The sequence below is a fragment of the Pterocles gutturalis genome, unplaced genomic scaffold (assembly GCF_000699245.1).
Source record: "Pterocles gutturalis isolate BGI_N339 unplaced genomic scaffold, ASM69924v1 scaffold28223, whole genome shotgun sequence".
Taxonomy (NCBI): domain Eukaryota; kingdom Metazoa; phylum Chordata; class Aves; order Pterocliformes; family Pteroclidae; genus Pterocles; species Pterocles gutturalis.
Genome location: NW_010121401.1, coordinates 3,253 through 27,722, shown reverse-complemented (window position 1 = coordinate 27,722; position 24,470 = coordinate 3,253). Strand labels below are relative to the sequence as shown.

The following is a 24,470-nucleotide window of genomic DNA, read 5'->3' as shown; positions in this document are numbered from 1 at the left end:
AATACTGGGTAGGGTAGCTACTGTCACTAGGTACAAGCTCATTCTTTAGCTTGGATCTTTGCCTTTTTGGTTTTTGTTTTTGTGTTGTGTGTGTTTTTTGTTTTGTTTTGTTTTCCCCCAGTCAAGGACAGATCAGCTTTCCGAAAGAGGCTACTGTTTTCTTCCTTCTTTCCCAGCTCACTATAAGTCAGGTTGTCACTCGCATGTAAGATTTAAACACCTGTCTTCCATTGATGTTCAGGATTTTGGTATTACAAACTTCTGAAACTTCCTCTGGTTGCAAACACTGATCAGGAGATTTTTTTAATGTATTGAGTGAAGATTCACTTCAGATCTAGTGTACGTAGGGAGCTTGCATGATTTGCCTGTATTCTGACACCTACTCTTATTTCTCTTTCAGAATTAGAGGCTTGTGCGTATGACAACATTAGCTGGCATTTTATAGGAATGAGTTCCAGGCCAGAAATTTTCTCCATTCATATCAACGGACAGTCCATGGAGCAAAGACATCATCGAGTTTCTACCGTTAACCTAGTGGGAGGAGCATCAACCACAGTAAACATGACAGTGAGTGAGGAAGGAAGGTGGCTGATATCTTCTCTTGTCCAAAAGCACCTGCAAGGCAAGGAAACATCTATTTATTAGGCAACTGTAGAGTTGTCCTTCTCCTCTTTATGGCCCAAATGGCTTCTACTGTTTTGCAATGGTACAGTTACTGTGTTTCTAATGGTTGTCCTTTCACTAAGAAACCACTGGAGAACAGGGCATTCGGCTGGAATGGGAAGCGCATGATGAACTAACAGGCATTCTTATCTGCAGCTTTACTGCTGTGTACAGATCACAGAGCAACAGTGAATCAGTTCTCTAAGTCTCTGTGAGCTGTTCAGATAAGCAAGGAACAGCCTGTTTCCTGAGAGACTGAGCACTTTCAGATAAGGGTCATTCAATCTGATGAAAATATTTGCTGTTCCTTATTTGAAAGAGGGTATCTCTCTCAGCAGTGATCAGAATTCTGTTTTAAAGAGTGAGAGAATTGTCTCTTACAAGAGCTGGAAGACATGTTTTGAAAAAAAAAAACAGCAAAAAATAGCTTTCCATCTGTTCAGCTGGTATTTTCAAAGAGGGCTAGTTGAGAGAACTTCTGTATTCCATTTGATTAACATGGACTCTTTGGGAGGCTCTCAGGCTATATATAGTCTACATGGATGCGGCCTTTTCAAGCATGAAAAGATGGCAATCACATGAACAAAAGCTTCTTGGTAGCCTTAGCTAAAGAAATGAGAAATGCAAGTGGTAAGTGTTCATAAAATGGAAAATCATGATGGTACTGTTTCTTTTCAATTAGCTGGAATGCACGGTTACCTCAATATAAGAGACTGTGGAGATAAAGAGGTAAAGAAGAGTCGTCTCTCTTATAAAGAACGTCTTATGGTCAATGTCTGGGAATATTTCATTGCTGCAGAAGAAGTTACTTGGGATTATGCCCCCACTATTCCAGACAGCCTTGATAGGTAAAATAATACTTTGTGAACATAATATGGAATGTTAACGTGAAATCACAGAATAATTCAGGTTGGAGAGGACCTCTGAGGAGGTCCAACAGCAAAGTTGGATCCAACAGAGAAGCTGGATCCAGTTGCACAGGGCCTTATCCAGTTGAGTTTTCATTGTCTCTGAGGATGGGGACTCCTCAACTTCTCTGGGCATCTTTTCAATCTCACAGTGAAAAAGTTTTTCCTCATATCTAATCAGATTTTTTTTCTCATGTTACACCTCGTGTCCATTGTGTCTCATCTCTTCACTGTGCAGCTCTAAGAAGAGTCTGGTTCTGTTTTCCCTATAATCTCCCATTTTATAGTTGAAGATAAAAATAAGATGCTTCCTTAGCTGTGTCTTTGCACAACTGAATAAACTGAGATTTTGCTTTTGTGTCATGTGCTAATCACTGGACTCTCTCCAGTGTGTCAATGACTTTCTTTGCTAGTAGCCCAAAAGTGGACATCTTCTTTTGCCTCTAATGGGGAGCCCAAAATATAAAGATGACTTAGGAAATGTCCTAAGTAGCGTACAAGCCTATTTTCTAAATTACTTTTCAACATGAATTCTTCTGAAATAAACAATCTTTAAGAGGAGGGGAAAGGGAGGAGGGGGGAATATTTCTGGAGAATAGATGTTTTTAAAAGTTCAGTACAATGAAGTGTTTAGGGAATGGGAGAAAGAGAGGTGTCTCTATCAATGACCTTTCATGGCACCAATGTAGATGTAGTAAAAATTGTAATAAGTAAGCATACTGGGCTATTTTGTTCATCTGAAGGTAAAGAGAAGGAATTCTGTAACATACATGAGGTCATAGTACACAGTGCTGCCAGTGCACTGTAAGTTTAAATTTGCAATCTGTCGGTTCCCCACTGTTAGAGTAGTGGTGACTTTCCAAAATGATTTTTATAAGAACCTTTAAGGATTTAAGCAGAACAAGACAAATTCCTTACCATGTATGGGGTTATGGTTTCATATACCTCCTTAGAATATAGTGTTCACATAACTCGTTAAGTATTCCTCCTTCTTTGGTGTGATTTGCTTCCCTTCTTATTTGCTCTTGGACTGCATAGAGCAAACTTCTGCTAGTTACATAGCATTACTTAACCTGCTCAGTGCTCTGAGCCTCCTTTGTTCAAAATTACAGAGTTTATCTGTGTTCAGTAACCTTTTTTGAAGCGCAAGTGACCAGGACAAACTCTGTGTTACTTCCGAGTATTTATCCGAGTTTTGCTCTCAGCATTAACAATTCTAATGTTTTTAAACCTGAGTGTAACACTACTTGCTGTGTGGTGCTTGACTGGGATTATCTGTTCCTGTGTCCTCTAGAGTCTTTGCAACTGTAAGCAAATTCTTTATTTTGTCTATGCTCAACTGTGCCTTTGTAAAAGGAGAACAGTGATTTCTGCTATCTTGAAAATGTAGCTGCTTCTTCAGTCTGTTTCTTTCTTGTATGTGTACCCTATTAAATTAAATGTGAACTCCAATACTAATTGGTTGTATGTGATACTAAAACACAAATAATGTTTCAAGCTTCTTCTTACCTAATTTGGGTTAGAATTTGGGGTGAAGAGCATTAGGTTAGTTTAGGGTTTGTAATTTTTTTTTAAAGTAGTGACATTTCTACCAGTTGCTTGAGTACTAATTCTGTATTCTAATAGATGTCACTATTCAAGTCTTGTTAATCATTTATCTTTTCCTTTACTTTTAAGACACTATAAAGCACAGCACTTGGACAACTTCTCAAATCTTATAGGTAAAAAGTATAAAAAGGCTATTTTTAGACAATATACCAATGCCAGCTTCACTAAACGTGTGGAAAATCCTCGTCCCAAGGAAACTGGAATCTTGGGCCCTATTATCAGAGCTCAACTCAATGACAAAGTCAAAGTGAGTAACATAAATTTAGGGATTACTTATACTATAGGGTTATTTTCTGTTGAGCAGAAATGCAAAAGAACTAGCTTGATTGGGGTTTTTTGTCAAAAAAAATGTAGCTAATGTTATAAATATTAATAGTTTCCATGATTTTGCTTTATTTTACCACATAAATACACTTCATTCACACTCTTTGTAAAATATATTTATAAGTTGACACTGATCCAAAATGGAAAAAAGCTAGACCCATGTCTAGGGGATTCTGGGGGGATTTAGATGTGAGGCCGACTTCTAGAGCCCTTCATTCCTTATGTTATTTTTTCTGGCAGTTTTAGACAATGGTACTCAGTTTTCATAGTTAAATGTTCTTTCATGGAGTTATGAAACGAAACTACAGAACATTTGCATTACAAGCTTGTGCTGCTGTTTCATTAACTTTTCTTTGTGTTGTCACTTAATGATGCATCATAAAGTTTCATGACCTTTAATTGCCATCTTGACTCTGATTTTATCACGTTTCTTTTTTATCCTGATTACATCAAGAACAGGCAGGACATCTTGTCTTTTCCTCCCATATCCGCTTTGGGTCTTGGAATCTGGGACAAGATTTATTTTCAGATCTCCTTAAATCTGTTTTCTCTCGTATTAAAGGTTCATAAGAACTTTAGTCAACAACTTCATGTTCCCTGAGATAGTGTGTGCCTAGTAGCTGGAAGAAAAAGTGTTCTTTTTCCATTTTCTGAAGACCAGGTGTAAGAAGCTGAGCTTTGCTCAGTGGGCTCTACAAAGCCCAGCAGCAGGGTACCAGCAGTGTTTAGGCTGTGGGTTTATATTATCAGATAATATTTAAGACATCCCTTTGCCTTTCCAGAACTTCCCAGGCTGAAACCAGGCAAATTCTACTGTAGTTTAAACTTTTTTATGTATTCAGACAAGGATTTGCTGCATACTGAATTCATTTTTTCTTCTTTTGCCTATCAATGTAGATTGTATTCAAAAATAAGGCCAGTCGACCCTACAGCATTTACTTCCATGGAGTGACACTTTCAAAGAATGCAGAAGGAGCTGATTATCCTCTGGATCCTACAAGTAAGAAATTTGTGAATTACATTTTGGATACTACTAGCTGTTGTGGAGGGCTTCATTGCTTTGAAGGAGATGCTGTAGCTAGGAATCTGCATGACTGGGAGAGCTCAATTCTGTGCTCTGCCTGTGCTCACCTGTTGTGTTGCCTTACAGAGAAATCAAATATGCGTGTTTTTTTGTCTGTTAGTTTTCTGTTCTTGTTTGTGATTTTAGAGAGAGACAGAAGTTCATGCTGAACTTCCGTTATCTCAGAGGTAGCTCGAAATGGCATAATGGCATGAATTCATTAAAAGATGCAGCCTGATGTTATATAAAGATCTGGCTCTAAGTTTGTATCATTACTTTTCTCCTTTATTTTTTTCTCAGGCAATGGCACCCAGAGTAGAGGAATTGAACCAGGGAAGACATACACTTATGAATGGAAAATTGCTAAAACAGACCAACCCACTGCACAGGATGCACAATGTATTACAAGGCTATATCACAGTGCTGTAGATATTGAGAGAGATATAGCCTCTGGACTGATTGGCCCACTTCTGATTTGTAAAAGTGAAGCATTGACTCAGAAGGGTGTGCAGGTAACATGTTTGGCCTCTTCTTGGAGATAGATTTTGCTCAAATAATATGTGATCTACAGTGAATTTCGTTTTGCTCTCCTTGGAGAACTATTGTGTAGAGAGCAATTAAACCACTAGGCTCCTGAAGAAACAGTCTTCTGTCCACAGCAGTAGAGGAATTATATTCTGATTTTCTTAGCAAGAGCAGCATTTCAACAAAAGGTCAGCCTGACGTCTAGACTTGATAATAACCTTTCCTGCAGCTATTATACCTTCACACTCTAAAGAGATTCAGATCTGAGATGTTCCCTTTCTGTAACAGATGTAACTCAACAGAGTCTGACAATCTCAGGCATCACTGAATCCAGAGCAACCCAAACAGCATGGAAGAGTGGTTCTCTTTGCCATCCATTGAAATCTTGCTTGGCAAAGACTTGAGCTTCACTTGGGAGAAAAAAATGTCAAAAGCTTGTGCTCAGGTCAAACGAGGAGGCTAGTCCTTTTACAAAGAGCCCAGTCATATACCATCTGTGTAGCAGCAGTGCTAGTGGCTTGCTCGCTGCTCCACCACGAGTTGGTTGTAGTAGTAGGATTGTCACCTTGAAGTCTTAAGCTGGTACCGACTCCTTTCACTTAGCCATTGGATCACACTTACCACAACTCTTGTTAAGCTTATATTGAATACATAGTAAGTAAGAAAGATAGTAAGATTGAGTCCTTAGTACATGTCTCTGCTCATAAAGTGTAACTTCTGTGTTGATTGTCTTTCAGAAAAAGGCAGATGGGGAGCAGCAGGCAATGTTTGCTGTGTTCGATGAAAACAAGAGCTGGTACATAGAGGATAACATCAAGGACTACTGCAGCAACCCTGCCAGTGTTAAAAGGGATGATTCCAAGTTCTATAACTCGAACATAATGCACAGTGAGTGGGATATCAAGCTGAATATTATGAAAGTTCATGTGAACCTGAGCATTCAGTGATTGCTTGTTCTCAGTTGTAGTGCCATCAAGGAATTCTCTAGAGAGTCAGTGAACTTCTAACTTTGCCAGGTGGCACTGTATAGAAATACGCAGTATTTTAAGGATGACGCTGTCTCTGGATCCTGAAGCAAAGGCTATTTAATTTGACACAGCACCCTGTTGCCTTAGAGATACTATTTCCAGAGCTGAAATCTCCATCAATGCTATTGTGGTTTCAGCCTTTTGCCAGTCTTTTTCCAGGTGCAAATGTGAGTCTGGTTCAGTTGACTGACATCAAAGAACAGGAGATTCTTCAAGTCTTACTTTGACAATATTGAGACCACTTTTATTTTGCTTTCCTTTTAGCAATAAATGGCTATGTGTCTGACAGCAGTGAAATCCTTGGATTTTGCCAAGATAGTGTCGTTCAGTGGCACTTCTCCAGTGTTGGCACTGATGATGACATTGTCTCTGTTCGTCTTTCTGGGCACTCATTTCTGTATCAAGGGAGATACGAAGATGTGTTGAACCTTTTCCCAATGAGTGGAGAATCAGTCATAGTGGAAATGGACAATGTTGGTAAGTGGTAAAACTAGAAATTTTTTACTGTGAGGGTGGTGAGGCACCGGCACAGGTTGTGCAGAGAAATTGTGGATGCCCCATCCCTGGAGGTGTTCAAGGCCAGGTTGGATGAGGCTTTGAGAAACCTGGTCTAGTGGAGGGTGTCCCTACCTGTGGCAGGGAGAGTGGAACTAGATGATCTTTAAGGTCCTTTCCAACCCAAACCATTCTATGATTCTATAGAGTTTGACAGCTCTTCTAAGACATTTTTTTTAATTTCCAGTCTATAAGGACTTACTTAAATAGGAAAGAAAGCTTTTCAGATAAACACAGTGCTGGAAAATGTTGAGTCATTCCCCAGTGCAACTGATGTGTGTGGATTTTTGTTGGCTACACAGACTTAGCACATAGAATAATTGTATGCTCTACTGAGGCTCTTTTTGTTGGGGTTTTTTTCACCTCACAATTATTATTGGGATTAGCAGTTATCATTTTAAGGCAGTTCTAAGATTGTCCTTGGAAATAATCCAGTATCAACTCCACTGTTGATTCCCAATTTTGCCACATATTTGTCCATCCTGAGTTAGCTAAAATGGTCCAAGACTGTCAAATTATGCTAGCTGTTATTGGATAAAGTGGCTATACTTCACTTTAGGCTTGTGGTCATTTAGCAGCAGTAAAAACTGCCGCACTGAATCTTATCACTGCTATCGGTATACATCTCAATGGCTAACTAGGATTAATACCATATCTTGAAAAGGTGATGCTAGAACCCATGTAATCTACACTTATGGAATTACCAGCAAAAGAACAGAGATTATTCCTCATTGACAGCTGTGAGAGTTTAGTGATTATCCTAAAATCCCACAAGGTTTGGGTATCCTTGTTCTAGTTGAAATACCTTTAAAAAAATCTTTTATTTAAATAACAAACTATGTCCTCAAAGCTTGTTTTCGGTGATTACACAGCATCAAGACCGTAGAAGTTAAAAATGCATTGTATGTTAAGTGGTTTCTATTGTTCAAGACTAGGGAATCATTAAAACTCCCATCAGACTTTATGGAAACCTCCCCAGTAATGAAGTTGTGCTTTTGCTTGATTTTGTTATGTAGAATCATAGAATCATTAAGGTTGGAAAAGACCTCAAGGATCATCAAGTCCAACCGTCAACCCACACCACCTAACTCACTAAACTATGTCCCTAAGCACCACATCTACACGTTTCTTGAACACCTCCAGGGATGGTGACTCCACCACTTCCCTGGGCAGCCTGTTCCAATGCCTGATCACTCTTTCAGTGAAGAAATTCTTTCTAATATCTAGCCTAAACCTCTCCTGGTGCAACTTGAGGCCATTTCCTCTTGTCCTATCACTTTTTACTTTAGAGAAGAGGCCAGCACCACACACTTATCAACTTTTCTGAGCATAAATCCAAAACATAGCCTCTTGCTAGCTATTTATGAAGAGGAGAAAAAAAAAAGTTAAGAGTTAACTTTAAGCAGTCTGTCTCTGCTTAACCCAGGACAGTTATGTTTGTACTCAGGTCCTAGGTAGAGCTTAATCTGTTGAGAAGAGCTCCAGCTCTTAAATTTATTTATTTATATGTTCTAGTATTTATTTACAGTTCTTAATTATTTTTCATTGCAAGGACAGCTCATGGAAATCCCAGATGAGGATTAGCACTCTGCTATAGCAGGTGCTGTAGAAACAAACCCAGCAACTTGTCCTGACCACTTACATGATAGGCAATATCCACTCTTGTAACTACTGCATAATAGAAAAACATGTTTATTTCAATTGCAGGTACTTGGCTTTTAGCATCCTGGGGTACCCCAGAGATGAGTTACGGCATGAGGCTGAGATTCAGAGATGCCAGATGTGACTATGAGGAAGATTACGCATTTGATGTGGTGGATTTCACTTACACCAAGACTGATAAAAAGGCTGTTTCTGCCTCAGTTGAAGAAGATGTGCAAGAAGAAGAAGGAGATAAGGAGGATTTGGATTATCAGGATTACCTGGCTTCTTTTTACTCCATCCGAAGCTCAAGGAAGGCAACAGGCGATGAAGAAAAACAAAACCTTACGGCACTGGCCTGGGAACAGCATGAAGGCACTGATGCTCTGACTTCTGAGGTGGCAGCTGGCTCGAGTCTGACAGCTGTAAATAGCAGTGAACCCACAAGCACCTCCAAGTTCTTAGAAGCTCATATCACACCTCTTCCCCCAATCGAGGCTGAAACATTCCAGTCAAATCACACATCAGTCACAGCAGAAGAGGACTTATTTTTAGCTAGCACAAGTGATGGAAAGGCTGACTTGGTATTTGAGAATACAAGCCAAAGCAATTATGAAATAGATCATGGTAATGTGTCCACAGGTGAACACTTGCTGAGCAATGAGGAAGGCCAAATGAATGTTGCAGAAGAGCTTCCAACTGATGGAAAGAACAGTAATTTTTTTTCAGAAAAGCAGCAAGAGGAAAGCACAGGAAGAGGAAATTATAGCATTAACAGTAAAAGGAAAAGGCGAAGCTCCCTGGCCATTAAGTTTTACTCTGTCCAAAAGATGAAAGACCTTCTAAATCATGTACGAAATAAAAATGTCTCATTTTCTGACAAGACAAGTGCACCTCATTGTGTGCGTCATGCAGAGAACACATCTGATACAGACATAGTAGCAACTGGCCAGCTTCCAAATGATTATGATGATGAACTGGAAGAGGAGGGAACAAAAATGGAAAATGCCATGCATGCAGTTAACTTGACACTTGCTTTGGACCTGATTGTAGGAGATGGGTCTAATGAATCCAGCCTCTCTGAACCCAAGCTATCCAAAGTTCTTTCTTTAGATCATATGTTAGGCAACGTAAGCCCCAATTCCAGCCCTCCACTAGTGAAGAACTTACTAGAAGCATCATTACCCAGGGCTGGGAAATATTCATCTAAAATGACAAATGAGGAATGGAATTTGGTGTCTGCAAAGGAGAGTCTGGGATTAGAGGCAAAGTTAGATAAATCTGTTAGTGATAAGTTAAATCATAGTGGCAGAAATGGCACAGCATTCATGAATAAGAAGCATATGAAGAAGTATCAAGGGTTCCCACATCTAACGGGAGAAAAACAGAAAGGGAGCCACATGTACCCGACTCTGAAAGAAAAGGAGGGGAACAAGAATGATTCTTTGAGTACATCTGGAACCTTCATCAAGATCCGAAGGAAAAAAAAGGAATATCAAAAAATGACCCACTTGCTAAGCCCAAGGAGTAAAAAGCCCCCAAAAATCACCAATTCTATGATGGGGTTTGGCCGTACATTTTTTCTGCGTGAGACCAACCACACGACACTGCCATGTTGCACTAATACCACAGGGGCACCCACTGAGGCCAACCATACAGTGGATCTGCGTAGAGCCAGGCATGGAGAGCTGCTAAATTACACACTCACCCCACGGCAGTTTAAGCCATCAATCACAATTGGTCTTCCCCAAGAAAATGGAGACTACGAATATGTTACGGAAGGATCTTACAGTGAGGAAACATCGGGCATTGAATATGAATACCATTATGTGAGCTTTGATGACCCATACATGACAGACCCAAAAGTGAATATCAATGAACAACGTAACCCAGACAACATTGCTGAGCATTACCTGCGAAGCAAAGGGAATGAGAGGAGGTACTATATTGCAGCTCAAGAGGTCTGCTGGAGCTATGCAGGATATAAAAAAAGGTTTGGCTAAATAATTTGTTTTCATTTATCACACCATCCTGATACATACTAGCAGAATGTTGATTCATGTACTGATAAATTTAAGAGCAACAGTAATGTGCAATGTCATTATCAACATTTCAGTTGCGGAATCCTAAGAATTTTCCATGGGAGGCTGGGACCTCCCTGGAATGTCATAGAGAGAGAGAGACTACTATAATCAAGAGCAATCACAACTAAGAACTTTCTTTGCCTTTTTTTCTTAACTCCCCTTTGTAGACTCACTAGAAATACTCTCTAAAACAGACATTGAAAAACCCACCATAAGAGGCCAGGAGGGAAACGTCCAGTTAATTTTGTTATACTTGAATGACCAGTTTTACTTCCTCCTTGAGTTCTGGGATTCTTTAGTAGACACAGGATAGAGACCTCCTTGTATAAAGTCTTTCCAGGAATTTAATGGACTGACTGATCTAATACAGACAGGATGATTCTTATAGGCAGTATGAAATAAAAGTTTCTAGCACTAGTGAGAAGTGGTTCTGATGTCTCAGTTCTCTATTGTAAAATGGGATAATAGTACTATCCAACTTTACAAGGCTGCAGTACTGAAAAATATATGAAAGATGCAAAGTGATTAATCACACTGGTGACTGCCTTAAAGTAAAAATAAAGCTGCATGAATTATTGCATTGTTGTTCCTACTATTTAGAGAAATCTGAAGGTGACTGGATCACAAGCCCTGCTGCTGAGTGCTTTTCTTCCATTTTGACAGGGAAGACTGGCCACTATGCCACAGCACAGATTATATGTGACTTGAGAGAAATTTTGTACTAAAAAGTCATTATCTTAATTCATACAAATTAGGATCAGTACTCACCCTACAACATGTAGAATTTCTAGTCACTTTTCATCAAAAAGTTGAACTTTGGCCCTTGAAATGAACAAGACCAAAAATGCCACAACTTCAGGGTTTTATCAAAAGCAGCAAAAACAGGAGGAAGAAAATTTTCGTTATGCAAAGTTCATCTCCAAACACATATTATTTCTCAAATAGAATTTCCATTTTATTTGATATTTTTTCCCTTCACTTTTTCAGCATTCTCCTGACTCATCTCAGTCCATATAAATGGCATTTGCAAAAATGGCAGAAACAACAGACTTTGCACACTTGGAAAATAAGTCCAAGAAATCCTTATGATCACAGTTCTGTATAGATCTCTCCAGTGAGGTTTGTCCTCAGCTGGTATAGGTGCATTGTTCCAGTGAATTAACAGAGCCCGTGGCATATACCATCCCAGTGTGTTGAAGAGATGAAAAACAGCCTTTCTTCCTAGTAGATGACTTTGGTTAAGTTTCTGGTTTTTTGCATAATTCATAATGAGGCAAGGTTTGTAGGGAATGATAATGTTTTATCAGAATAGTAGCATTTTGGTGCTTTTATTTAAGATCTCAAGAATGGTTTGAATGCCTAAAAGCTTATTTTTGTCTTACCAGCTTTGTGTTGCAAAGTGCAGATATAATCAAATGTAAAATGTGTTTCTGTTAGCTGAAGGATCTCATATACAACGGTAGAACTGGAATTGCTTAAACATTGCAAGTCATGATTTTCAGAATAATCTAACATTTATTTATGTGTTTATTCTTTATATTCTGAAATGTTCCTGCTATGCAAGTTCTCAGATTTCATCAAAACTATTATTTCTGATTCACTGTGTGAGTTTTTAATTGGGGATTTCCTTTCAGTACAACGATGAATGACAAAACCTGTAAAGATGGCACCACATATAAGGTGATTTTCCAAAGCTATACGGACAGTACCTTTACAACTCTTCAGGATGAAGATGAATATAAAGAACACCTTGGCATCTTGGGGCCAGTTATCCGGGCTGAAGTGGACGATGTTATCCTAGTAGGTCAATGCTTTGAATATGTGTGCAGGATAAGAGTCTTATGGCAGTCTTACAGTGTGACATGGAGTGGGTCTAAAAGTACCACAAATTTTTAAAAGATCACGATGGGGGAACAGTTTTCAAAGCTAGAAATTGCAGTTTGGACATATAAGCACGGTGATTTGTTTCTTTGAAACACATCCTTTTTCTCTCCTATTCACAATAAATTAATTTCTGTTTTTCTTTCTTATGTTTCCCAACAATAAATACTGGCTTATCAGCCTAATGTAAAATAAGATTTAAGTTTAACATTTAAAAAAAAAAAATCTTTTTAAACCCAGATTGCACTGAAAATATTATTTTTTTATGTGTAAAGGGAGCTTCTTAATTTTTTTAAAGTAAATCAATACATTTGTATTCAAGATGAACGTATATATTTGTCCAAAAAAGTGTATTTTCCTCTGAAAACTTTTGCTGTAAATGGGTTGGTTTGTTCTAATATAAACAAGAAGGATGGAGAGGACCTGTATCCCGGGTGATACAGTGGTATATTTGCATTAGGAACCACATTACTATAGACTTTCCCTTCTCTCATCCTTCTTCATCCAGTCTTCCAACACACAGGGATAGATTTAGATGGGGAGAGTAGATCTCACTACCTTTTTCTTATTTCAGTAGGAGTAGTGCGCAACAGGAACACATTGAACTGCATTTAAAAACATGAGTAAGAGAAAAAAGAGGCTATTTTAGCTTGGGAGCATCATTCTCTCTAGGGAGAAGTAAATATGTAATCTCCCTCTTCTCATGCTTCTGTGGGACAAGTGAGGAGCACTGATTTCAGCAAGAGCGATACAGAGGTCAAGTGTTACTATTTTGTGCCCTTCAGTGCAGCAAAGCAGAAGAGGTCGAAACTCCCCATCTCCCTGCTTGCTGTAACTAAGCATATCCAGGTGTGAAGGGCAGCAGTAAAAGTCCTAGGAACCTAGATGCATTGGAAGGCAGAGTTAGATTCATGCTTTCTACTTTTTAATTAACTGCCTGTATCAAAGAGGGTGACTCTGCATGGAGATGTCAAAAGCTATCCCTGCCATGCACAACGTAGCCTGTAATCATTATACAAATCTTGACCCTGTTTTGAGGTCATGAGGGAGTTAGGTTTAGGCCTGAATTTGCTAAACAGAATCTTTTTTTTTTTTTTTTAGGTTCATTTTAAGAATCTGGCATCCAGACCATATTCGCTCCATGCTCATGGACTTCTCTATGAAAAGTCCTCTGAGGGAAGCATTTATGATGATGAATCTACTGCTTGGTTTAAGGAAGATGATGAAGTTCAGCCAAATAACAGTTACATATATGTATGGTATGCAAACAGGCGATCGGGACCTATGCAGTCAGGAGCCGCTTGTCGGTCCTGGATCTACTACTCCGATTTAAATCTGGTAAGGAAATCAAAATAGAAGTGGTAGTGTTGCTGGGGTTGATCACAGAAACATTTATGTTGGAAGGGATCACTAGAGATCATTTAGTGTCTCCCCCACCAACTCAAGCAGGGTCAGCTGGAGTAGGTTGTCCAGGACCATGTCCAGTCAGGTTTTGAATATCTCCAAATGATGTTACTGTGTGGCTGTAGAAATGTAAGCTACAGAACACATTTTGGATAGCTGTCCTTTATTTTGGGCCTGATGTTCCTGTGTGACACTTAATCTCTTACACTCAGTTAAAAGAGGCTATAAACTGTGGAATAATTCCAATTGGGGAACTTTTTCATAGACTAAGCAGGGGAAAGTAAAGATACAAGGCAACAGCAATTCTGGCCTCTGCTTTAAATTTTTAGGGCCTGCTGCATTTCTGTGGAATGCTATGGGGTTTTTTCGTCTCCTGGGAAACCTGCTTTTACATCTAATATGAGTTTATTACCTTCTAGGAGAAAGATATTCACTCTGGTTTGATTGGGCCAATACTGATCTGTCAAAAAGGAACCTTCAGTAAGTCAAACAACAGCAGAACATTGATCCAGGACTTTTTCTTGCTTTTTATGGTCTTTGATGAAGAGAAAAGCTGGTACTTTGACAAACGTTCTAGAAGGCCTTGCACTGAGAAGACCCAAGAAATGCAGCAATGCCACAAATTCTATGGTACTTATTTCATTTTGCTTAATATTCAGTTGATTGGGGTAAAGGGAAAGGTGTTGGGGAAGGTATCTCAGCTCACAGTGCTTTTGAACATGCATAAATCCTACATGTTAATTATGTGAATGTTTTATGTTGTTTTCCATTGTACCCATAAGACTAAAAGTTTTGTGTGTGAAGATTAGCATTGACTGGAAATTTTTTATTAAAACTAAGAAAGGATATATTAGACTGAAACTTTCAACAGAAAACTTCTCTCATGCTCGCATACATCCCAGGACCATATTAAAAAAAAAAAAAAAAGAAAAAGAAAAAAGAAAAACAAAATGTCCACTTTTCAAGTAAGAAACTAATACCCTGAAAACTTTTTGCAGTAAATTTAAAAATATTGTAATAATTTGACTAATCAAACTAACTGACTGTCTAGTTCTACTGAGGAATGTGAAGCAGCTGTAGGACAGCCCTTCATATACCTCTCTGTGGATACAGAGTTTTTAGTCATGTAGAGTTAAGTAACTGGCTGACTGAAGGTAACCCTTTTTTTGCTTAGAAATAATGGTCAGTAACAAAGCTCTGTGGTTCTCTCTTTGAAAATCTGATGCTTGTGTGCTGTAAGTGATCATGATTGAAAAAGGCATGTAGAGAAGTGCAGTCTGCCTTTTGAAAATGTGGTCTATAAAGTCAGTTATTAATTGAAGGTGTCGGTTGTGACTGTACAGCTGTGGAAATGTAAGCTGCAGAACACGTTTTGGGTAGTTGTCCTTTCTTCTGGGCCTGGTGTTCCCATCTGATGATTTCTTACACTTCCTTGTTCTCCTGCCTGCAATTTGTTGCAAGAAAACTGTGCTCAAATCCTCTGGTGAAATTTCTGGATTTTCTGAATTGATGTACATAAAGTGTGTAGCATTTTGAATTGGAAAAAGCGGGTTTTTTTATCAAATGCATTACATCATTACATATTTTACTCATTTTAATGACTACATTCTAGCACTTTGGGAGACCTATTTTGTGAGCAGTCTTCCTTACACTATTTTTGTTTCAGCCATTAATGGGATTACCTACAATTTGCAAGGCTTGAGGATGTATGAAGGTGAACTGGTCCGATGGCATTTGCTGAACATGGGTGGGCCAAAAGACATTCATGTTGTTCATTTTCATGGACAGACCTTCACAGAACAAGGAGAGCCAAAGCATCAGCTTGGTACATACACACTCCTTCCAGGTAAGTATCAGAGCAGAATAAGTTCAGAGGGGTGACCGTTGCAGTCTGTTGTCATCATACTAATGATAAAGGTGAACAGAAGCTGGCTGGGTGCAGTAAGAAAGTTTGAGAGCACTGACAGTTCATTTGCCTATGATGGCCAGAAGGAAATTCATCACTTTGCACCTCACAAAATAAAGGGGGGGAAATAAAGATAACATTGCTCTCCTGTAAAGCTGGAAATATGAGTAAAGTTGTCCAAGCACTTAAATTTTGTCTGTAAATGTCTTTCTCTCAGATGAGAGGGGATATATATGGAAAATGAATAGCTGCATGGTCTGCAGCACTACCTTCTGTTTTGCGCTTTCCTTGGCACTCACCAGATACGTGAGCATGAGCAGGTTTCTCTCCTTTGTTGCATCTCTCTTGTCCTATCTGCATAGTAGGTCATAGTGCTGGGCTTGGCTTTGGAAGGTGCTCAACAGTAAAGGTCAGTATTGGAAAAAAGAAGTTAGTAGGATGGTGTCAGCCACCAATTCCTCATGAAATGACACGTGTACAATAGCGCAGCAATCCTGTTCATGCGTCCCCAGGCTTCAAGGCTACTGAAGTCTCACTGATGTTTGCTGGGAAAGACTGTTGGTATCTGGCTCAGTATGGTGAGGGCTTATTTTTGTAATGTCAAGATGAGTGTGATACAGAACAGAAAGAACGAATGTGAGTCCTAGGAGAACTCTCACGTCCAGAGAGAAAAGAAATAGGCTAAAAGCATTCATTAGGCCACAGGATATTCTCCTTTGCCCATCACTGTCAGCAGTGTGTGCAATAACAGCATTTATGAAGCCTGTATTGTGAGCTACAAATATTTAAAAAAACAAAACAAAGCACACAAACAGGAAACAAGGGGTTCAAAATAATGGGATTGTCTTGGAATAATAGGAGTTTATTTTAGTGAACATTAGGTGGTTTGTTCACAATTTAAGCTTTTTAAGGTGATGTTTTTCACTATGACATCTCCATATGTTTTTGTTTAAATGGGAGCAAGAATTATCATGTCTGCACTAACTAGGAATATAAGAAAAGCAATTAAGCATGTACAGTGCTTTTGAAGAAGTGCAGCAAACAGCCTAAACCATATCTGCCTCCTGCTCAGTCCTTAGACCTCCTGGGACATGCAGAAAGTGAGGGGAGGGCCCATACATCTAATTCCCCCACATATACTTTTTGCTTCTTGACATCCATTCTTTACATTACTTGAACAACACACTGGGGCAGCAGGAGTAAGAACTATAATTAGCACCACAGAATTAACATCCTTACGTTACGTAATAAACTTGATAGCACTGTTCATTACGTGGCTCAGCACTGTATTTAATGTGCAGATATCGGTTGTTACATACGGGCATCCAAAGTTTTGTACTTTGCACCAGCAGCAAAGGTTAGGTTTTTATCCACTCACTTAATTCCAATGTCAGTCTCCAGCTGTAACTTGCTTGCTAAAAAAAAAAATTATTGAGATGGTGGTAGTTATTGCTCTCTGCAATGTGTGGTAGGTTATTTAATTTTTCTGGATGAAGTTGATCTTGGTTTAACATCCAGCATTGCTAGCATCAACCTTATGATGCTAATGTTTCTGATACATTTCTCTTCATTTTTTTCAAGGCTCATTTAGAACAATTGAAATGAAACCACAGAGACCTGGCTGGTGGCTTTTAGACACTGAAGTGGGGGAATTATGCAGGCTTCCTATTTGGTTATAGAGAAAGGTACTGAACTAAGATGTTTTTTAACTGGGGGAGTCAAGCTATAAAGTAATTTCTACCACTTCAGGATCACTAAAAAATAATTGAGATTGTTCTGCAAAAACCCAAAGCAGATTCTCTGTGTCTTCAAGGAAGGAGTGGAGTGATTTCTGTAAATTTATTCTAGAAGAAAAAATGTTTACCCTCTAGTGTACTAGCTTTGAATTATTTAGCATACTACCTTTATTCCTTTAGCATACTAGCTTTGAATTTGAGGTTTGCTCACAGTGACCAATGGATTAATCTGCTGAGAGGAGTTACAGATATTATCTCAGCCTTCTCTGGGAAGAGAGTGGTGATGTTACAATTACTAAGAATTGTTCTGAATTATGTTGTCTTAGAAGATTCGCCAGAATATATGTTGGGATAGCCCTCCTTTTCTTTAACAACTAACTTAATGTGCTCTCTTTAGAATGCAGGATTCCAATGGGTCTAGCAAGTGGAGTTATAGTCGATTCGCAAATCAGCGCTTCAGATCATGTAGGTGAGTTAATACTTGAAAAGGTCCAGGCATGCTACTGAATATCCCCAGCAAAGTATTGCAGTTTCATATTCTTTTGGCATCTCGTAATTTGTCTTATGAAATCAGTTCAGCAGTGAATCAACTGTCAGGTTAAAAAGCTCTCCAGTACTGCAATCAGAGACTGTGAACTGCACTAGGTAGCCCTCATAATTATATTTTAGGTGTCACAGATTTACTGTCAGTATCACAAGCCTGAAAGTCAGAGAGTCCTCTCTGTCCGTGGCCTGCTGGATGACCTGGAACAAATACAGCTTTATCTTTTTGTTCTCCGGGTTCCCTGCTTGAAAATCAACAGCAAGTGTTCAAAAGCTTTTGAGATTTCCATGTTTTATGAGATGTGAAAGGACAAGGTGTGTTTGTTATGAAAGATTTTGGAACCTAGCACCCAGAGAAATGAGTCTTTAATTTATCAAGTTTATTCCTGGTATAAAAGTGGGATCATTTGATAGAGAAATTGATAGATTTTTACATGGACAGTGGCAAATCAAGGTATACAGGTTACACACGCATGCAGGAACACACATCCTTTTCCTCAAAATAACAAATAAATTATTTTGGAAAACTGATTTTTATGTGGATTTATGTTTTTTCTTCATTTCCCACCACAGTGTGATAAAGGCTTTGAAAGCTGTGTTGTCGTATATATTTCATATCAGTTGTTAACATGGAAACCTCCTTATGCAGAGGGAGGCTCTCTGCCATGAATGTAGAGCACATATTCTGTCTGATCCCACTGGCAGCCAAAACTTGTTTAGCAAACTCCAGACCCTGGTTCCAAATCAGTAGACAGTACAGGACATAAAAGGCAGTTATTTTTAAAGTCATTCTGCCAACTAGAAAACTCCACAGGGTAATAGCTGACTTTCAGTTGTTGACCATGTCCAAATTATCCTAGATTATGTTTTTAGTGTCTTTGGTTGGGTTTTTTTTCCTAAAACAGATTGGAAAAGAACTTGAAGCACTCAACATCAGTAACTAGTTACAGCCTCAATATTTTTTTTCAGCACCTCTCTTAAATTCTTGCTTTATTCATATTTTCTGTCTAGACTATTGGGAACCTAAGTTAGCCCGATTAAACAATTCTGGAACATACAATGCTTGGAGCACTACAATGAAAAATGAAGAACTCTCTTGGATCCAGGTATGGTTGGTCTGACGTGTATTTGACCATCATTGAGCGTGGGTATGGCCATACAATCCTGGGTTGTGATTTTCCTGCAACTTGTTTTAGAAGCTCAAGCTGCTCTTTTTCTTGCTGAGAAGACTCCTGGGTGAAACTGAAAAGATGCAGCAAGCTTGATTGGTGATACCATAAACTGTCCCCCTCCCCTGGTGTAACACAGTCTCTACTGCTATTGAGGCCCATTGACTGGACAGTTACCCTCACAATTTAAGACTGTAACTGTTTTGTAGGCAGAGTCATTCTTTTCATTACTTTTTTTTTCCTCTGTCCACTTAACAGTATATATTTATATTTATATATTTATGTTTGGGTGATCATTTAAAGTGTAATACTTTCAAACATTGCTTCCAATAGTTTTGTGTTTGTTTTGGATGCTTATGTGTCCAACTTGACATAGCACAGTGTGGCTTCACAGGGAAATTAAGCTTCTAATTATGACTTCAAGCACTATATTGTTCAGTCACCTCACTTCTTCTGTCTTTTTCTTCCATCTCAATCACTTTCACACCAGATAGCCAATGTGCACCCAAATTTAGGGAAGATATTTTATTTCTTACAAATCTCATTAAAATTGGCAGTTGGGAGAAAAGAAAGACTCAAACTAGTGTTGCAGTGTAAGTTCAATAGGTGGCTCTTATGCTTGGCTTGCTAACATTTGACATGCTAGCTAGTGGAGGTGAAGTAGAGGGAGAGGGTTGGGAAATTTGCTGTGGAACTAGAAATAATGTGGGGAAGAGAAAGAATTTGATAGGGGACATGGTAGTGAGAAGCTGAGGCTACTGCAGTGAAGTGTGGAGGGCATATCCTGAAGAATGAGTTTCACCACTGACAGGAACATTTTGCTGATTTGATTTTATGTGCTAAGTTTTTGGATCTGATATTGGCAGGAATGGTGGCTTTCAGCACTTCATTGTGTCATACGCCTGTTCTCAGCCTGGGTATCCAAAACTAGAGGCAGCTTATGAAAATGTGAGCCTTGAATTTCTCTGTATTCCTTTTGCCTATCTGGAAAGTGAGGATAGCAGAGTTTTGCCTAGCACAGACACACAGATATTTTTGGGGTGGCTTTGTGATGCTGCGTTGTAAAATGGCCTCTGAAATGAAATGCACACACAAATAAATACAGAAATTAAATGACGGCATTAAGTTGGACTCTGGCATCTGCTTGTATTCCTCCTGAGAGTGTTAGTGCTGGGGGTTTAAAATGTAGGGCTCAAAGCTATAGTGTAGACGCCAAAGAATGAAATGGATTTTGCTGTTCATTGTTGGCTTTATAAACACTTTTGCTGTTCCTAGGTGGACTTTCAAAGACAAGTTCTGTTAACTGGGATACAGACTCAGGGAGCCAAGCAGTTTTTAAAGTCCTTGTACATCCAGAAGTTTTTTATTGTTTACAGCAAAGACAAACGGAAGTGGAGCACCTTCAAAGGAGACAGCTCTCCAGCACAAAAGGTCTGTATGTGCCATATGGGTTGCAACAACATATGCAGCATCATCGGATGATGTAGTGAAGTGACAGTTTTATGTTAAAAGATAGTGGGGGAAAAATGATAGCCTGCAGAAACTTAATACAACTTGAGGGCCCCAAAGGGCATTTACAGATCTAATCAAATTCAGACCAGAAGACAAACCATAAAGTGAGGAACCCCCTAGACTGGGGTTTAGATTGGCCCTGTGACCTCGACTGTATAGAGTCTGGCTTTCCCACAAGCGTTTTTCCCTACTTGTTTATCCCTCATGTCAGTTTCTTGAAGCAAGCAGGAAGCTGAACTAAAAATGAACCCCATTTGGGACTAGATCCTCCTTTCTCTCCCCTCCCTTCCTGTTGTCATAACCGTTGAATGTTAAACGGTCTGAATTGCCTGCAGAAGGCCTGTGTAATAAGAGTGGCCAAACCTGCAGGAGGTTCATTTTGTGCCCAACCACTCTAACCCTACCAATCACAGCTCCCTTCAGTTTGCCCTGAGGTTTCTGTGGTAAAACTCCTGAATCAAAGAGCTGTTGTCTCTTGCCTCTCTTTTTGCCTCCTTACTAATGCCTTCTTACTAGACTTACATAGTACATAGAAATGGTTGCTTATTTGAAGTGAGGTCTTCAGGTTCTCCCAGATAGGCCAAGATGGGACCATGAAATGTTTCAAGTTGCCCTGCAGCACAGGGCGCTCCGTCACAGTGGGTAGGGCCTAATGGTGTAAAAAAAGACTGCGTTCGTAAAAGAGCAGGTTTTCAGCAGCCAAGCTTGTGTTTGCATTGAATTAACTCCGTGTGGATATTTTTTTTTCTTTTTTGTAAATAGATTTTCGAAGGTAATTCCGATGCCTATGGGGTAAAAGAGAATGCCATTGATCCCCCTATCATTGCTCGGTACATCAGAGTCTACCCAACTGAGGCCTACAACAGGCCCACGCTTCGCATGGAGCTCCTGGGCTGTGAAGTAGATGGTAAGAAGACTTGTGTGCTGGTGTTTCCTTTCTGGCAAATTTTTTACCTAATGCATTAAATGAAGCTAAAATTGTGAGTGTTCTCAATTCCAACACTGTTGCTTAGGCTGTGGCTACTTGGATGAACTGGAGATAACATTGTTTCTTTTAACAGGTTGCTCTTTGCCACTTGGAATGGAAAACGGAGAGATCAAGAATACCCAGATAACAGCCTCATCTGTTAAGACATCCTGGTTTAACACATGGGACCCTTCACTTGCTCGTCTCAATCGTAAAGGAAAGATGAATGCCTGGCGAGCCAAGGTAACAAATGAAAAATGGGGGCAACAGCAAGACAGCTACACTTTCTGTTGCCTGTGTGCTCCTGTGCTTCCTGCACACTGTGTCTTGTGCCAAGCGTGACAGGGTTCCTTTAGCCATCCTTTAGGAAGAAGCCCATTCAATTCTTCTGGTAGGAAACTTGTTGAATTTCTGGCAACAGCAATGAAATAATATTTTGAGAGATGTGTCCTCTGGGCCAGAGCCTGCAGCACTGCCTTGTATAAATAGCCCTGTTAATTTCAGGAGATGAATATGAGTTGAATATTTTACTCCAAGGGGTTAAAGGAAACCTTCCTGGGTAGGTTTGTATGCAGTGCAGCTTAATGGATAATGGAGCTTGATGACTTTCAGCAAGGCATGTGGGCTTCTGTGTCTTCAAAATGGAGATGCATTTCTTTATTAAGCACCTTGAGATTTGCTGGTACTGTTTGGTATTAGTATTATGTATTGCATTTTAAAACTGGAGAGAAATCTGTGTTACTTTTCATTATGTGTTGGAAATTAATGTGGAGATCTTAAGACACCAAATACACCATCTGCATTGAAGAAGTTAAGAATGCCAAGAATGCTTGTGACTTTTGCCTCAGCTTTACTCTTCTGCACTTCTTTGATACAGTTTTGATGCATTTTGATGCAGTTTTAGCTATCTTTAAACAGGATTTTTCACTTAAGCAAATAGAGACATAGACATGTTTGCTAATAGACAACCCTTTTTATCAATTGTAGTCGAACAACAACCAACAGTGGCTGCAAATTGATCTCCTCACAATTAAGAAGATAACTGCTATTGCTACCCAGGGGGTCAAGTCCATATCTGCTGAAAACTTTGTGAAAACCTATGTTATCCTATACAGTGACGAAGGCTCAGAGTGGAAATCCTATACAGATGGCTCAAGCTCAGTGGCAAAGGTATCATCTTCAGCTCAGGCAATTGTATCATTGCTTTTTTTAAGATGTTGAGCACAGTCAAGGTCCAAAGGCAGAATACCCAGCCAAGGAGATGTTCTCACAGGACTTCAAAGTGATAGGGAGCTGGGGTTACTACAGATAATGTCATACTATCCGTCTGATTTTGATAATAGTAATTAACAGCAATAAAAGGAAAGAACACCAAATCTGTAGAGAAGGCAGTCAACACTGATAAAATGAGCTGATGCTATTTGTAAAGGAGGATATTTAATTTGAAGGTGCACGGACATTTAATTTGAATGCACAATGGATTTCTCAGGGCCTTCTTTCAGCTTTTTCCATTTCTGCCTTGATTTTATAAGTGAAATTAATGTTATTGAGCAGTTTTGCTGTAACAGAGCTGGAGACCTCCAGATACCAACAGAGCAGACAGAATACTTTATATTGTTGCCCATATCACGTTACACCAACGTAGCCCACAAGGGCTATTAGCAGAGGTAAAACAAGGGAATTTTGGGATTTTTGTCCATCCAAATTAGAATGGAAAATTTAATGGTGTGGATGGAAACAGAGGCCGTTTAATCCGTTCAGACTCAGATACTAGTGGCCTGAACTAGCTTTGACCCAGTGTTTTAGGAAGAGACTGGATGTGAGCTTACATAGAATCAGAAGTGAGTCAGTTCATCTACCCTAGATGGTTAATGCAACAGCTTGGAACCATTTTAAAAAGAAAAAGCAGGGTTTTTTGAAGTGCTGCCTTTTAACTAATTGTGTGTTTGTATATTTTCAGGTTTTCTTGGGTAATGAAAACAGCAATGGGCACGTCAAGCACTTCTTTAATCCACCCATCCTGTCCAGGTTTATCCGTATTGTTCCAAGAACCTGGTATCATGGTATTGCCCTTCGGGTGGAACTCTATGGCTGTGATTTTGGTGGGGGTCTGTCTGTGAAAAGGACTGACCGGTCTGGGAGCTCTTAACCTTTTGGCAATCGTCGTGCAGAACAACAACTTCTTTTTAAAACCCTTAAAATAATCATACTTAGTAGTTCAGATGTGTGCTTCCTCAAAGGACCTTAATGTTCTGCCAGCAAGAATTGAGAGAGATTTCTCTGGCAAATGTTTCATACCTACAAATATACACTTTAGAAAACAGCTTCTCTTCTCTGGGAAGAAATAGCAATCCCTTAAAATTTGTGTATCACTTCTTCATTCTAACCAGTACTCTGTCCTACTTTTTACTTAAAGTTCTAAATCCTTCAGGATGGAGACTCTGGTCTTAATCCTGAGCCCTGGTTATCTCTATTTGTTAATGCTTCTGCAGCACAGAGGAGGAATACTAAGCTACAGATGGATGTTCCCCATACATAGGGCTGAGAGGGAAAACCAATGCAGATATGGAGCTGTGGTGCTGCATTCCAGCAATGCTTCGTAAGAAATTATTTTAAGGGTGGCCTCGCTTCCACGTGTCTTTCATTGACACTGTGACAAAGGTAGAACACATCCCAGCATTGAGGTGCATGCAACCCCTTCTTGGAGAATGTGTGTTTGCATTGACTTGGTTGTTTCATACCCAGGACACCTGAGATGCTGTGGATTTCACATCACAATTCATCTCTAGTGTCCTGGCAAGGAGAGGAGGGGTTCAGCAATAACTTTCTTTCCCAGAAATGAGGAGGGAAGTGATTTAACCTGGATTGTGGGTAGGTCATGGAATGGCAACAGTAGAACCAAAGTGAGAATCCAGAACTCCTGGCATTCAGTCCCATGCAAACTTTTAGGAGG

The 24,470-nt window shown here is 39.4% G+C and overlaps 1 protein-coding gene across 1 annotated transcript in view; it reads left to right on the top strand.

Annotated features, from left to right (window-relative positions):
* Positions 1-23,698, top strand: part of F5 (coagulation factor V (proaccelerin, labile factor)) — a 33,320-nt gene extending 9,622 nt beyond the window's left edge. The window contains 21 exon segments of the mRNA XM_010077232.1: positions 401-622; positions 1,346-1,511; positions 3,249-3,426; positions 4,401-4,503; positions 4,867-5,078; positions 5,829-5,979; positions 6,384-6,596; positions 8,382-10,308; positions 12,034-12,199; positions 13,382-13,618; positions 14,104-14,314; positions 15,351-15,530; positions 17,172-17,240; positions 17,243-17,275; positions 17,724-17,795; positions 18,881-18,975; positions 20,314-20,469; positions 21,313-21,457; positions 21,612-21,760; positions 22,505-22,687; positions 23,478-23,698. Coding sequence (XP_010075534.1) covers positions 401-622; positions 1,346-1,511; positions 3,249-3,426; positions 4,401-4,503; positions 4,867-5,078; positions 5,829-5,979; positions 6,384-6,596; positions 8,382-10,308; positions 12,034-12,199; positions 13,382-13,618; positions 14,104-14,314; positions 15,351-15,530; positions 17,172-17,240; positions 17,243-17,275; positions 17,724-17,795; positions 18,881-18,975; positions 20,314-20,469; positions 21,313-21,457; positions 21,612-21,760; positions 22,505-22,687; positions 23,478-23,666 — 5,057 coding nt within the window. The 3' untranslated portion in view covers positions 23,667-23,698.
* The last annotated feature ends 772 nt before the right edge of the window (positions 23,699-24,470 follow it).